Here is a 15,136-nt window from a genome sequence, read left to right as displayed (position 1 = left end):
GGAGATTTTGGACATGTGTATTCCAGGTTTTCTTCCTCCATTCTTGCCCTGCACCCCTGTCAGTCGGACAGAGGGTCTGTATCAGTCTGCATCTCCCCTGACTCAGCCCAGCACCAGCTAAGATGGCCTGAGATAGCAGCAAGTGGCTCAGCCATGGGGCTCCAGGGGCAATTAGAAAGGAGACAGCTCCTGCCTGCACCCAGCTCCTTCCCACACCTCAGGGCAGGGCTTGGAGCCTCTGGAACCTGCTGGGATGCTCGGGGGGCTGCACACTTTGGAATATTCCCCACCGAGGGGTGAGGAGGGCAGCCCCACTACAGCTCCCAGAGCCAACGCTGTCCGACAAGGCTGTGAGGGAAGGAGAGGAGGAAAAAATGTCTCACCACTGCAGGGAGATTTACTGGGCTTGTTATCAGCACAGGAAGAGCCAGAGCTTAGGGGCAAATGGGAGATGCTTTGCCTATTGCGGTATTTTTTCCTACTGCGCTCTAAGCTGGCGCAGGCAGGCGGCACACTCAGCTCCACTGCTCCCTTTCCAGCAAGCTCCCTGCTGCCTCCAGCTTTGTGCTTGCAAAAAGAGCCCAGAGCACCCTTGTTCATTAAAAAAGTGCTTTGTGGTTAGGTGCTGGTACCTGTAAAAGCAGCAGAGTCCCTGGTGTGGATGGATGTCCCAGCCCAGCTCACCTGGCTGGTGGCTGCTCTTGACATTTGGGTCTCAGCAGCTGCTTTTAGCCTGGAATGGGGTTGGTAAGCAGAGCCAGGACTGAGAGATGGGTGGTTATGGGGCATTTGTGGGGCTTCCTGATCCTGCTGTGTGCTTGTACCTCACATCAGCACCACCACACCACTTCCAGGCCTTATTTCCATGAGATCTCAAGGCTGTGGAAGGTTGGAAATGAGGGTTTTTTTCCTGGTGAGAAGGAGAGCTATGCTTTGTGATTATTTAAAAACCCTGCAAATACCCAGGGGAGCACACATATGCTGGGGAGCCAGGGCATTTTGGGGGCACATTCATCCACTAGGATACATGTGGGAGAGGGGGAGAAACAACTTCCTTATCCCAAGCACTGCATAATAGCATCCACGGAATTAAAACAAGGTCTGAGCAAGAGAAATGCACCCTCAAAGGCCTTTATCTGGCAGAATCAGAGCTCAGCAGTGGCTCAGGGAGCAGCGTGCAGCTCGCAGGAGACCCAGCCCATCTAGAGTTTCGGCTCTGGTTAATGACACAGCAAATCGAGCCTGTCATCTTCAGACGTGATGTTTCTTGTCCTTTTGGCCCAAGAAAACAACCACTACCCTCTAAAACTGTGGTTTAACAGTGGTGTAGCCTCTTCTCCCCTCACCCCCTCCAGAGGCAAGGCAGGACAGCAGCTCTTGGGGTGGGAGGATGCAGCACTGGGGGTTCAGCACCCTCCTGCCCACAATTTCAGCATCACACCGAGCAGATGAGGCTGAGCCAGCTTCCTCCTGGAGAGCCACAGCAAGGAGCAGTGCCCATGCAGAGGATCCCAGCTCCCTTCATAAACTGGGAGGTTCATGCAAATCCATGAGTAACAACTTCTCCCTGATTCCATGGCTTTTGGGCTTCCAGAATGGCTTCACCAGGCTGGGCTTGTTGCACAGGACGGGCAGCTGCACAGCAAAATTTCACTGCCCAAGACCCTGGGATAGAAGTATTTGTCCCTAAAACACAGACTAATGCCACTAGCAGAAAAAACAGCACTATATATATATATATATATATATATACACATATACATATACATATACATATACATATACACATATGAACATATATGCACACACACATACACACACTATATATATTTCTTTGTATTTACAACTACAATCCTAATTATATTTGTACTTACATTTATTTTATTTTTATATATTTAAATATTGATTTATACATGCTAGTATGTTCTTTTATATATATATATATGAAAATACTGTATCAGATAGCTAGTGTGTATATTGCTGTCTTAGGAATTACTATTTTTTTTTGTAGTCTAGGTATAACATGGAATATGTTAAAAAAAAAAAAAACTAACTTGAAGAAGGGCTATGACACCTTGTTGGAGAGTGATTTTTGTTTGTCCCAGGGTGAGTTTTCTCAGCTCCTGCATAAGTTGAGCCCTTTAGGAAGGCCACAGGAGCACTGGGACAGGATCAGAGTGGGGCTAAACTCTGGTTCAAAATCCCTCCCTGCCACAACTCACCCCACAAGCCTTCACCCTGCTGGAAAACGCACTGTGCTGAAGTCAGAGATACTCCAGCAGCTGGCATAATCAGCAGTGAAGTGCTGGTGGTTGCCATCACCTTGCCAGCACCCACCAGCCTTGTCCATGTCCCACAAAACATCCCTGGAGCCACTGCACCGCCAGCCCGGCGGCTTTCACAACTTTTCCCGGGAGTGTTTGGATTTACGGTGTAAAACAAACCACTTTTGTCCAAACAAGATGCTTCTTGCAGAGATGGCTATTTTGGGTTGGGTGTTTTTTATTTTAATGGCCTTTCAAAGAGCAGAACTGGTTCGCACGAAGCTGCTCCAAATGTTTCCAAGCGAAGTTTAAGAGAAAACTGGAGTTTCGCTTAAGTGTGTTTTAATGGGAAAGGCTTGTTTTTCCTTCATGTTCCCTGCTCTTCTTGGAAAACCAGGACCCAAGAGAAGAAATGTCTTCAGCTCGCAGCAAACGATTTTGTTTCAGTTTTGGGAAGTAGGGAGGGATCAGCATTTTTATGGGAGCAATTTATTTCCTTCCAATAAGCTCCATTTCAGACAGTTTTTTTTCTCCAGAGCATGTTAGGAGGAGTCACATATTTACTGTATATATTGATATACAATAAAAGCCTTATTCTTTGGAGGTCTGGATTCACTTTTTACAGCATGTCCCCATCCTGTGACTCCCTGAAAATGAGGAGGTACAATGTCCATAGTGACACCATAGACTATTCTGACAAAAGGACACTGAGTGTCTCTGTGCCCTTTTTGCCCCAAAACACCCCCACTTCCCCCCATGCCTATGAAGGCAGCAGCACAGCCATGCTGGGTGCTGAATCCCAGTTTGGGATGGGGAATAATGAGGCCCAGGGAGGCTTCTGCCACCTCCCATTTATAAAACAGGGGAAAAAAGGGTGGGAAAAAGCACTAAAATTATTTAAAACCCCCAACTCCCAAATAATTTTCAGTTGCAAAAAAAGTATTAGCAGATGCTTGTTAATTCTTCAAACCATCTCACTCTGCAAAAAACCCAACCTTGGAAAACCCATCTTGAGAGTCTTGCTGTAATGTTGGCCCAGCAGCTGCACAGACATCTTGGGATGCAGTGGAGAAAGCCAAGGGAAAATCAGTCCCTCTGCTCCCATGGAAATGAATAGTAACTCCTACACCTGAGCAGAGAGAAAACCTGGAATTTTGAGAGAGTTATTATAACCAGGATAATAAGGCACCACTAATTGTCCTCATTCTCCTAGCCTGGCACGGAGGAGAAAGCATAGCCAGACCTGGCACAAGGCACTGTGTGATGAGAACTGGAATTGCCCTGAAAATCGTAGAGACAAAATGATTTAAACACCCCATGTGGATCCATGCAGAGAGGAAGGTGGGAAGCAGGGATACCAGGACATGGTCCCACCACAGGGAAACATGGACAGAATGCTGTTCTCTAGCTCTGGCTGCTCTGCAGTGCCAGCACATCACAGCAGAGCCTGTTAAAAGCATCCCAACCTATTTTGGTGGTCTGGACCACTCTCAGCAGCCTTTTCCCACCACAAAGCCATTTACCTGCAATGTCACACAGACACGATGCAGAACAGGAGATCATCCAGATCCAGGTTAGTCCCTGTGCCAGGAACAGCAGCAAAATGGGACAGGAGGAAAGCCTTTCTTTCAAGGAAAGTGGCATGGCAGTGTGACAGGGACCAGGGAAATCCCTCATGCACATGGGGTGTCATGGCACCTGGGGTTGGAATGTGCCTGAGCTCCTGGAGTTGGAAGGAGTGTGAAGAGAAGTCCCCAGAGCAGCACCACCAGGATGAGATGAGAGCAGGGGAAGAAGGAGAAGAACACATCTCATGTCATGACCCACCTCCCTTTCCCTTTCCCCACCAGCACACAGGAGATGACCCAAACCTGCACTCACGCCTACCCAAGAGAAAAGTTGGGATCTATCAAATCCAGCTCCATCCATCCAGCCCCAGCAGTTTGTCTCCAGCTATGCCCCAAACCAGATGCTTTTGCCGAAGACGCCAGGAGCTGCCTTAACAAGCGCTTATGCAATCCTTCTGAGCAGAGGAAATGTCTTTCCCAATCCCCAGCCATTAGCAGTTGGCCGATGCCCTGGAGCAGGACATTTTAGAACCCTTGTAAATTTGCTTCAGGAGTGGAAAGTGGTTCGAGGAGGGAAAGGCACTGGTTTTTGTCAGGGACCTGAATCATCTGGGAGCTCTTCTCCACCACTCCCCACGAGTGGAGAGCTGCCACCACGAGTCTGCAGCCAAACCTTGCCCCAAGCCAGGGGATCAAGGATGGGAGAATGACAGTGGCAGCTTCTACCTCAGGGTCAGCAGCTAGCCTGCCTCAAGGCTTTGGGGATCAGTGTTTGTCTCAGCAGGGAATCTGGGTGGGGAAAGAAGAGGTTTTAGGGTAGGAGCATCACTCCTGCTTCAATGAAAAATTTCTTGCAGAAAGAGAGGTCAAGCAGGGGGCAACTGGACTGGCTCTGCATGCACTTGGCTCACCTGGGCTGCCAGTCAAAGCTCATGGACTGGGTTTTTCTGTCATCTCCAATTAGATGTCTATGACAGGTAATGTAATATAAGTAGAAATTCCCCTTATGGCAGGTAGACCCTCCTTCCACTGATTTCCGTGGCAATCAGGTGAGGGAACAGCTCTGTTTTAAGTGAGACTCAGGGCACCCATGCCAACCTAGAGCAATGATTCTGGGGCTGGTTCCAGCAGCGAGGCTGCTCTCAGCTTCCCTTTACCTATTGTTTGGATCCAAACCTAATTGCAAATTGACATGAGCCGTCTTTGGGGAGCTGCTGCTCCATCAGCACAATGAGCCATTGTTGAAATGGCCGCAGCAATTTTCCAGGTTAATTTATGGCCGCCACACCCCATTAGCGGCAATAAATGTGGAGCCCGGTTTTGCCGAAATTGTGAGTTACGGTTTTTCAAATAAATACATTTTCCTATAAACCAGCTCTCTGTTTAGTTTGAATGTTCCTCACAGACACATCCATCTACATAAAATACACAGGAGAGGAAGCTGAGCTGTGACTTTGCTCTGATGACATAAAAACTTTTGTAAACACAATGTCACTTACAGTACTAGCAAGGAGAGAGCCCAAAAAATAAACAGCGAGTGCCTGGCCCAGCCCTTCAGGAGCACATGGAAAATTTAATACTTTTTTCCGTAAAGCTTTGTTTTCCTTTTGATTTATCCATGCAGGACAGTGGCTGTTTGGCCATAAATAGATGGTATTTCTTGAGGGGCAATGGTTGCACTCATCCTGTGTGTCGCAGCACGGGAGGTGTGTGGACAGAGAAGATGCTGTGGGTTTCTGCTGAGAACAGGAACTGTGTTCACCCCCAATTCCTCCTGCTCCTTTGATGGGGCTTTGAAAGGCTGAACCTCACTGGGAGTTGCTCCTGTGATGCTGCTGGGGGATCAAGCAGCCCAGTGATGTAGTCTGGGGACTCAGTTCATGGGCACAGGAGAGCACAGGCACCAGCAAGCCTGAGCTCTGTTGCACCCCAGCACTATGAGGCCCATCCTGGCACAGCAGGACACATGTGGCAAACCCTGCTGGGGTGAGGGGATGCCCTGAGTGGGCTTTTGCAGCCCAGCCTTGGCTGTGACCCCAGGGCTGAGTTCACTGCTGATCAAATTGACTTGATTTCATTCACTTCTGCCAGTTCTCTTGCTCCTCACATCACCAGGAGAAAAATAATCCCCCAGGGCAGCTCTCTGCAGCTCTCCTTGAAGAAGACTTTGCTTGTGCCTCAGTTTCCCAAGGGTTTTTGCCACCGTCCCCCCAGGCCTCCGAGAGCAGAACTGTTAGGAAGGTGCTGAGTGATTATTATTGCATTATTTCAGGCAAGTGCTATAAATACCCAGGGGCACCTTTAGACACAACCCAGCTGCCCAGGGGAGCTGGCTCAGCCCTGCTCTGTGCCTGCAGTGGCTGAGGAGGGGATTGGAGGCACTGGCCGAGTGAGGAGGTACCCTGGGCATGGCCTGATGGGGGACATGGTGTGGGGCTGAGGGGTGACAGGGCTGGGACCCTCCTGGCTGCACCCTGGGCTGCAGTGGAGCTTGGGGCAGGGGGATGTGGGTGCAGGAGGGTGCCGGGATGCTGCAGGGAGACGCTAACAAGCAAGACAAGGGGAATATTTTACGGGGCTGCAATGTAAACAGAGCTGGAGCAGAGCCCCTTTTTATGGAGTCCCTGTCCTGCCAGGGCATCTGCCAAGGCCCTGATTTACGCTCCTATTTAGATAAGGGAGCCGGAGGGGGGGAGCAGAGCTGGCGTCAAAGTCACAGGACACCCGGGGCTGCCTCTCGCTGGGCGCTGATAAGGAGGTGGCTGAGGGGCCGAGGCCAAAACCTCAGCTCCTGTCCCAGAAATGGGGATGGATGCAGAGCTCGGTGGCTCCTGCAGGCTTTGGGGTGCTGGGGTTCACAGAAACCTGGGATAATCTCACCCCCGACATGCAGCATTGGCCCCCTCACCATCACCTGGCCGTGAGGGCAGGAGATCTTTCTCTGGGAAGGATTTGAAGGAATACAGGTGGAGAGAAAGGTGGTTCCTCCTGCCATGCCAGCCATAAATAGCCTAATCCGAACTGCTCGGCGTTTTCTCCCCCATGCGAGTGGGGAGATGTGAAATTAAAGAAACTCACCAAAAGTTTGAGAAGTGCTAAATTTGGACGCCATGACAAAGGCAGCCTGGTTTGATTTAGAAGGTGTCGGCATGAAAAGGGCTCTGGTTTTATTATTTTATTAAAACACCAAAGATTAGAATGATTTTCCAAAGGAAAATCGACCCTCTGGTCCCACTATTTGCTCAGCTGAGCACTTCCAAACTCCGTGGGGTCCAGGGACCTCCATCAAGGGTGGATTAAGAAAGATAATGCCCGGGTTTGAGCTGGACTTACCTGGCTCGGCAGCTGGAGGCTGGAGGTGACTCTGGTGCACAGCTCGAGGTGACAGGTCCCAGCTGGATGTGGCTGTTAGTGGCCTGGGCAATGCAGGGATATGGGGGTGAAAGGGGTGTTTTTGGGGGTTGTTTCTAGAGGACGTGTCATGGGTTATAACCTGGCAGTTTGCAGGACTGGGGAGAAGCTCAGTGAGGAGCCTGGGTAGTTTGTAAAAGGGAGCAGGGTCCCACAGGTGATGCTCTGCCAGCATATTGGGGGTGAGGCATGAAGTGGGACCCCTGAACTTCTCCCGGGTGGGCACTGACTCCCACCAGCTCTGAGCCAGGCTCGGGGATCCCACCCAACCGCGGCTGTTCGGAAGGAAATCGGGGACACGACGCCCTACCCAAGGCCTGACTCTAACAGGAGAGTAATCACTAGCAAATGTTTGCAGGGCGCTTGTTTAAAGGGGGTGGGGAAGGGGGGTCTTTGCAGCAGCTGAGAACAAAGCAGGGGGGAACAAAGCGGGGCAGATCCGGCACGGGCGCTCCCCCCCAGCCGCCGGGGCCAGGCAGAACCGGAGACCTGCCTGCACCCTGCCCGGCCCCCCCAGCCTCCCGCCTCTGCGACTCGCCTTGTAACAACTAACGATGGAAAATCCGAGGCATTTAAGTGGCTCCCGAATCCGCCCGGGAACCGTGATGGAGAGAAGTCAAATAAAATTTGTCATCTTTAAAATGCAGGAGGACGTTAATGGTGTGTTAGCCCGGATGATTAATACAAGCGCCTGCAAACAACCCTCCAACGTTTCCACCCTCCGCTGCAAGATGAATCGCTGGAAAGCGCCGTTAATCGCTAACATACCTTGGGCCCAAAGCCCCTTCCTGCCCCGCCGTGCTGTGATCACCACTGCGGTGCCCAGCCTGTCCTCACTGCGAGTCGCTGGGGCAAGAGCAGGGGTCGGTCCCAATGTCACCCTACAGGGCTGGGGGTGAAGCCCGGGCTCTGGGAGACATCCTCCTGGGGATCTGTCTGCCATGGGTGCAGAGGGGAGCAGGATGTGCTGTCCACTTCAGGGCCCCACGCTGGGCTTGGGTTGGGGCAGTGGTGAAGTACGAGATCCCAGCCCCAGTGGGTTCCCCCAGCTGGGACAGAGAAATGCAGGGCAGGTCCCTACCTCCCCATCCTAAATATGTTTGTGTGCATGGATAGTATAATTTTTATATTTTTATGTATCTATGTACTCTCTGTGCATTGGTGAGCAGCACACACATAACCACGCGTGTGATAGGCGTGTGTGTGCCACACGTGTGTATGTAACATACTTAGGGTGGCACTGGGTGTGTAGCACATCCGTGCTGGTGGTGTATTGGGTGTGTGACATGTTTGTGGTGTGCACGTGTGTGCAGTACAGAGTTGTGTGGTGTGTGCATCGTTTTGTGGTCCATGCGGGCAGCGTGTGCAGTGTGCTGGTGTGAGTAGCAGCGTGAGGTGTAGCCAACACGGGCAGTGTGGATTTGTGCAGCGTGCACTGCACAGCCTGGCCGTGTGCTGCACACTCGTGCAGTGCACATCCCTGCGCAGTTGTGCAACGCGTGGAGCAGGCGTGGGCCAGGAGCCCCATGTGCCGGGAGGGATCCACACCCCATCCCTGCCACCCCCAGCTCCAGGGGTGCCCAGCCCGACCTCACACCGGTGCCTTCGCCCCCTCTTCTCCCCATCCCGCAGCTCCCCCGGCTCCAGATGCGGCCCCGAGCACCCTGCCCTGCCCGCCCGGCCCCGCTGCCTCCCCGCGCTGCGCTCCCACGGACCCGAGCCTGCCCCGGGGGGACCCTGCGCTTGGGCAGCAGAAAGTGCCCGGGTCACTGCGGCCCGCAGCGCGCACACGGCCCGGCCCGGCCGTCGGGGCTCCGGACATCCGCGGCTCCCCCGCCCTGCTGTCGCCTCTCGTCCCCCGGCCCGGCGCGGCGGCTCTCGGGGGGGCTCGGACACCCCCACCCCGGCAGCGGGGATCGAAGCGCTCTGGGATGGGAGCTGGGGTGCCCCTCGGGTCTTCCTCAACCCCTTCTCCCTGAAAGCAAGGAGCAGGCGGGACCGAGGGCAAGCGGCGGAGGTGTGAGCCCAAAGCCCCGAGCCCGGAGCGCGGCGCACGCCCCCTCCGCCGCCCCGCTCCCCCCGGGGCCCCCGCGCATCCTCCCCTGCCCATTGGCTCCACGGCGGGGGGGCCGCTGCCCTATATAAAGGCAGGGTCGGGAGGCTCCAGAAGGGGTTAAAAAAACCCCAATCAACAAACCCAAAACCTCAAACCCCGACCGCCCCACCCCAAACCCCACAGCCGCCACCGCAGCCCCGCTCCGGAGCCGCGCTCCCCGCAGCCCGCCGCGCCCGCCCGGCGGGGAGCGCTTCCCGGCCGGCCATGGAGCGCTGCTGAGCGGCCCCCGGGGCCAGCCGAGCGGATCATGAACCTGGTGGGGGGCTACCAGCATCACCACCACCACCATCATCACCACCACATGCTGCACGACCCTTTCCTCTTCGGGCCGGCGGCGCGGTGCCACCAGGAGCGCGCCTACTTCCCCGGCTGGGTGCTCAACCCGGCCGAGGGGACCCCCGAGCTCGCCGGGCAGAGCCCTAGCTACGGCCCCGCCGAGTACGGCCCGGCCTGCCCGGGGCGGCTGGAGGCTCTCAGCGGCCGCCTGGGACGGCGAAAAGGTGTCGGGGGACCCAAGAAGGAGCGGCGGAGGACGGAGAGCATCAACAGCGCCTTCGCCGAGCTCCGCGAGTGCATTCCCAACGTGCCCGCCGACACCAAGCTCTCCAAGATCAAGACCCTGCGCCTGGCCACCAGCTACATCGCCTACCTGATGGAGGTGCTGGCCAAGGACAGCCAGCCCGGGGACACCGAGGGCTTCAAAGCCGAACTCAAGAAGGCGGACGGCAGGGAGAACAAGAGGAAAAGGGAGACGGTAAGAGGCGGATCGGGACCCGCGTCCCTGCTCTCCGTGGGCCGGCAGCGGGCGGGAAAAAAGCCGGGACTGTGGGGGAAAAAAGCTCCAAATTCTACCTGCCTCGGTGAAGCCTTTTTTTCCCCACCATAATAACAACAACAACAATAATAATAATAATAATAATAGTAGTAGTAGTAGTAATAATAAAATCTGTGGAGGGAAACTCGGCGGAGAATAGCCCGCCCGACTTGCCCGAAGGGCTCCCGACGGGCCGGGTGGTTTTCTGAGCACTTTCCTCGAGGGATCAGCTCCCGGGACCGGGACTGGCCGGGGCAGAGCTTTCCCCCCGTCTGTCCTTCCCCTCTCCCGGGCGTTGTCCCAGGACGAACGGGCGTAAAAGCGTTTCGGAGCAAGGGCGGCCGCTTCTCCCGCTGCCGCAGCGGGCGGCTGGCGGGGTGGGGACCCCTAAAGCCCCTCTTTGTGCTCGGGCTGGCAAAGCCCCTCGGAGCTGCGAGGCCCGGCTGTAGCCCTGCAGCCGGTGCACGGGGAGGGCGGGCGGCCCGGGACCCAGCTCCGTTCCTGACCGCTCCTTTCTCCCCCCTCTCCCCGTCTCCTCTCCCGCAGCAGCCCGAGGTCTACTCGCAGCCTCTGGGTCACGGCGAGAAGAAGCTGAAGGGCCGGACGGGTTGGCCCCAGCAGGTCTGGGCTCTGGAACTGAACCCCTAAGAGCTGCCCCGCCGCCCCGACGGCGCTCCCTGCCCGCCCCTCCATGTGCAATGTCGGAGAGAGCCCAGCCCGGCCCCGGAGCCCATCCAGGCGCAGCATACAGGGAGCCTGCCCGGCTGCCCCCCGCCCGGGCTGATGCTCCGCGGGAGAGAGGCGAGAGCGCTTTGCGGGCTCGGGTCCTGCCCGCCCCGTCGGCAGCGGGGACCAGCCGGGCCCTGTCCCCTGTCCCCTGTCCCCTTCCTGCATTCGCAGTAATCGTTGCTCTTTCCCGCTGCCAGCAGCGATCGGCAGCTCCTGCCCTGCCGGGCCGGACGGGAACGGTCCGATTCGTTTGCTATTGTAAATAGAGCCCCGATCCCCTCTCCCCGTCCGCTGCCTGACCCACGTGTGGCTGCGGTGAAACTACCTAGAGGTGCATTTGGGAACACTCCTGTGCCGGGTTTTCTACCTCAGATCTGCATGACCACTTCCCGAGGGACCGAGCGCGCCACACCACGTATTTAAAACTGAATAGCTAAAAAAAAAAAATTAATAAAATAAAATTTAAACTTTATGCGAACGGCCTCGGGTCCGAGCCCTCTGCTTTTCCCTTCCTCTGCAATCGCGCTGATCTGGCCGCGTCCCCTGCGCTGCCCACAGGGATGCTGCGGGATTAAGGACATCCCTGAAAGTCAGTACTCTGCTGTGGGGCCGATCCACGTGAGGGAATTCCTCCCTGGGGAGCTCGGGATCCTTTGAGACTTGTTTATGCCGTGATTGCTCACCGCGGGAGCTGCTAGAGCCCTGCAAACGTGTACCCGCAGTCTGCCTCAGGGCACAAACTCTGCCCTTGCCCTACAACCCCTTCCCTCCCTACCCAGGAGACCTTCTAGAGGGACTGGACTCGTATTTGGCTAGGGGAGGATGGCAGGATCAGGCCTTTACAGCGGCTGGATTGCACCGTAGAGCTGTTAGCCCCAGGTTTTATTGCTGCCACGCAGAAAGCCACGCAGGGCTCGGGGCTCGGTTCCCCTGTCCTGCCAGGGCAGCTCGCCCGGCTCTGGCACCGGCAGCACCTTCTCACAGGGATCCTCTGCTAGGTGCTGCCTCGGCCACACTTTGAAGGAGCAGCGTCCCCTCCTCGCCATCCGAACACGATGGATACTACCAGCCTCAGACACAGCAACGCTCACGCAGCCCCAAGTCATCTCTGTCACCACTCAGGCATAAATCCTCAATAATCCTCAGTAATTAAAGCCAAATCCTCATTCCTTTACACTGTGCACACACGGTGCTCTCACCAAAGAGTTCCACGACGTGCTAGCATGGGCTCAGAGCCTGATCCTGATCCAGCCTGGCCACGCTGTCCTTCCAGAGACACCGGGATAAACCCTGACACTCGGGCGGCTGCTTATGGCAGTTGGGGAAAAAAGTTGTACATTATTCCAGGGCTAATCTGAGGGCTCACAGCAGGGACATTGACTTTTTCTTTTTTAATGTTTTGCTTCAAAAACTTTGAAACCAAGTTTTTGATTGCGACCAAAGGAATAGAAATAATGATGTAACATCTGTAAAATACTGACACATCGATCTGTCTGTGATTGTGCAGCAGCACACACCAAGAATACCCCAACTCACCCGTGGGGAAGCAGTTTGGGTTTTATAGCCACTTTGTGCGTGTGTACAAATACAGATGGAGGGACACAGAAATATTGGGGGGTACAGCCACTGTAATTAAATCTCGATGAAGAAGGATCCGGGCTGTGTGAATCAGCCTTCCCTCACTCCAGAACCGCTGCACGGCTGCATTCGCTGCCCTGATCTATTTTCTGATCTCCTCGAGCGGGGCTGAAATGAAAATTGACTGCCTGGGAAGAGCAATGCCTGCCCGCAGTGGTACATATTTTGTTTGAGCTATAACAAGTTTAACATGATATCAATTCCATTAATGAAGTAGAGTAGGGCATTCCCAAACCCAAACCCATTCAAGGAGGAAAAAAAGAAAATAAGAAAATGTACAGAAAGCCAGCCCCAAAAATCCTATTTTATGTCTAAATTTCACAGTCTCCTAAAGGGCTGGGTTTTTATGGGAAAGTTCCCAAGCTGTCACTAACACTACAGTCCAGCGCCCCATAAATGTGTCCAGCCCCAGTCCTGTTTATATGTGCCAGCTGGTATCCCTGTATCCATACAGCACCAACCGGGGCTGCCCTTCCGCATCCGATGAGGGAAAGGGTTAAATGGCCACTTCAGACTTTCTCTGCTGTGAGGCAAAGGTGTCTGCACGGGAACCATGTCCTCGATGCCGGCACACCAGGCTCTATCCGGTACATCGCTCCCAGCCTGCGCACCTTTCACCCCGCCAAAAACCTCCGCTGGTTTTTACCTCGTGTTTCCAGCTCTGCTTTTGGGAAGCGGCACCCTACACAGCTGGAGCGATGTTCTGCCTGTATCCGCAAGGTTTTTGCTTTTCTTACCACAGGTTTGTGGTGCTGGTACCTGCCGGCTGCAAACTTCAGCGGAAGGTGTCCCCAGTGCCAGCCTCCCCTGTTCCCTCGGGATTTTGCGAGTGAACGCGCTCCCCGTTTCCACGGCTGCACAGGATTTCCCTGCCCTGCAAGGGGCTTTTCCTGTGAGATAGTGGCTCAGCATTTGTGGGAAGAGTAGGTAAAAAACCCACTAAATAGTCTCTGTAGCCTCGGGCTTCCCCGCTCCCCAGAATGCTTTGGAAGAGCTGTGTTTGCAAGCAGCAAGCTCCGTCCCCAGCTCGGCACCGCTCAGGCGGCTCACTGCGGGGCCAGCAAGGGGAGCCGAGGGTCCAGCTCAGGATGGGCTCACCGCCTTCACCCCCAGAGGGAGAGGAGCTGCAGGAGGATGGCAGCCCTGCACAGGGACAGCCTTCCTTCCTTCCTCCGGCAGCAAACCACGCTGGGAGCAGCGTCCCGGCACAGCTCCCGGTGCCGCCGGCACCAAAACTCCCTGCAACAACGCTCTGGCCACCAGCTTCGAGTTTTTGGCTATCAAAGGGCTTAGCTCATCGGTCGGGGGAGCTGGCCCTGCACATACCTTCGGCTCGACCCTGCCGTGAACTTGATGCAGTTGGGAAGCAGCTGGCTCCGGGCACGCAGGCTGCGGCCGGCAGTTGCCCGGGCAGAGGAAAGAACACGCACGCAGGGATCGCTTGGCCCCGGGGCAGCATCTTACGTGCCAGCTTCCCTGCCGCTGGAATCCCGCCACGAGTACCGGGCAGGGGACCCTGCTGCCAGCCCTGCTTGGCCAAGGGGGACAGTGCTGCGGGCAAGGAGGCTGTCGGGCACTTCTCACCCCTCGCTCTGCACCCCTGGTTTGTGGTGCAAAGGAATGGTTTCTTTTTTGCCTTTTTTTTTCTTTCCCCCTCCTTTCCTGCCAAGCCCAGACCCTGCTTCTTGTTGTTGTAGGTATTTATGGGCCTGTTTATCTGATCTCGGGGGAGCCTATTCTTATCTCAGAAGCAGCAAGGGAAGGGTTACACTGGACAGCTCGGTAGACAGGATGGAGCCAAATAAAATACCAATCTGACAAAAAAAAAGGGGGGGAAAGAAACACCCAGACCCAGCCACCCGATGAGCACTGTCCAGGCTGCAGGCTGGATTTGCCAGCTCCCAAAACAGCTGCTTGGTTCAGCAGGACAGCACAACCCTGGGCATTTCTTGCCCAGGGACAGAGCAGAGGAGAGGGTGATGTAATGACGCTGAAAGATGGGAAAAAAAAAAATTTAAAAGTTTCAGGTCGGTTGTCACGGCAGTTCAGCTGTGATGCTGCTGTTCCGTGTTTCCTTGGGGTGAGCACGGAAATGTCCCAGCTTGGAATGAGAGGCACAGGCGTCCCCAGCGCTGGCAGGGACTCACTCGAGGTCGTCCCGAAGGTCACGGCCAGGGCCAGGGCTGCTGCCTCCCGTCACGGGGCCCCTCTGGGCTGGCCAAGTCGGTGACACAGGGCTGGGGGAGGCAGGGGGCAGGGCAGCCCCCATCCCGAACACCAGCTGGAGCCCCACCTCTGCTTGCCCTCTCCGGAGCCCAAGGGTGCAGCAAGGCTGGGCCAGAGCGAGTAGCACGGGATAAATGCGATAGGATGGGATGAGGCTGGAGGGGATGTCCCCTCCTGCCATGGCAAACAGGGGAGCAAGGGCAGCCTCATGCCAGGGGTACCCCCAGTCCTTGCCCCCTCCCCACCCCTCTAATTACCGCTCTTAAGGAAGCGCCTGGGAGTTGTGGCTGTTTAAGGTAGCCCCAGCCCCTCTGACGAAGGGTAATTGGGCCATAATTTGTTTTCGGTGTCAAGATGGCGTCAAAGATAA

General features: G+C 55.3%; 1 protein-coding gene and 1 long non-coding RNA gene across 5 annotated transcripts; one reads left to right on the top strand and one right to left on the bottom strand.

The window, feature by feature from the left end:
* Nucleotides 1-1,991: 1,991 nt before the first annotated feature.
* LOC146431302 (uncharacterized) lies at nucleotides 1,992-14,005 on the bottom strand. 3 transcript variants are annotated; one of them, XR_014854927.1, is made up of 4 exons: nucleotides 8,012-8,368; nucleotides 7,166-7,248; nucleotides 3,260-3,410; nucleotides 1,992-2,911 (listed from the first exon to the last, which is right to left on the bottom strand). It is a non-coding gene; the product is annotated as an uncharacterized LOC146431302 (long non-coding RNA). The 3 variants fall into 3 exon arrangements; XR_014854926.1 differs by lacking the exon at nucleotides 8,012-8,368 and adding an exon at nucleotides 13,867-14,005 and having other exon boundaries at nucleotides 1,992-3,410; XR_014854925.1 differs by having other exon boundaries at nucleotides 1,992-3,410; nucleotides 8,012-8,373.
* Nucleotides 9,400-11,380, top strand: HAND1 (heart and neural crest derivatives expressed 1). Of its 2 annotated transcripts, none has more exons than XM_085073791.1 (2): nucleotides 9,400-10,113; nucleotides 10,723-11,380. In XM_085073791.1, exons 1-2 carry the CDS (start codon nucleotides 9,607-9,609, stop codon nucleotides 10,819-10,821), a joined length of 606 nt encoding a protein of 201 aa, XP_084929917.1. In that variant the 5' UTR covers nucleotides 9,400-9,606; the 3' UTR covers nucleotides 10,822-11,380. The 2 variants fall into 2 exon arrangements, with proteins under 2 accessions (XP_084929917.1, XP_084929916.1); XM_085073790.1 differs by having other exon boundaries at nucleotides 10,720-11,380.
* Nucleotides 14,006-15,136: the final 1,131 nt, after the last annotated feature.

Source organism: Lichenostomus cassidix, chromosome 13 (genome assembly GCF_008360975.1).
Source record: "Lichenostomus cassidix isolate B80296 chromosome 13, HeHo_3.0, whole genome shotgun sequence".
Classification (NCBI taxonomy): domain Eukaryota; kingdom Metazoa; phylum Chordata; class Aves; order Passeriformes; family Meliphagidae; genus Lichenostomus; species Lichenostomus cassidix.
This window is presented reverse-complemented; position numbering and strand designations above follow the sequence as displayed.

Excerpts from the sequence above, each read along its gene's own strand:
- HAND1 (XM_085073790.1), top strand. The coding sequence starts at position 9,607 with ATGAACCTGGTGGGGGGCTACCAGCATCACCACCACCACCATCATCAC. Across the intron at positions 10,114-10,719 it reads ACAAGAGGAAAAGGGAGACG|CAGCCCGAGGTCTACTCGCA; the intron begins GTAAGAGGCGGA and ends CCTCTCCCGCAG.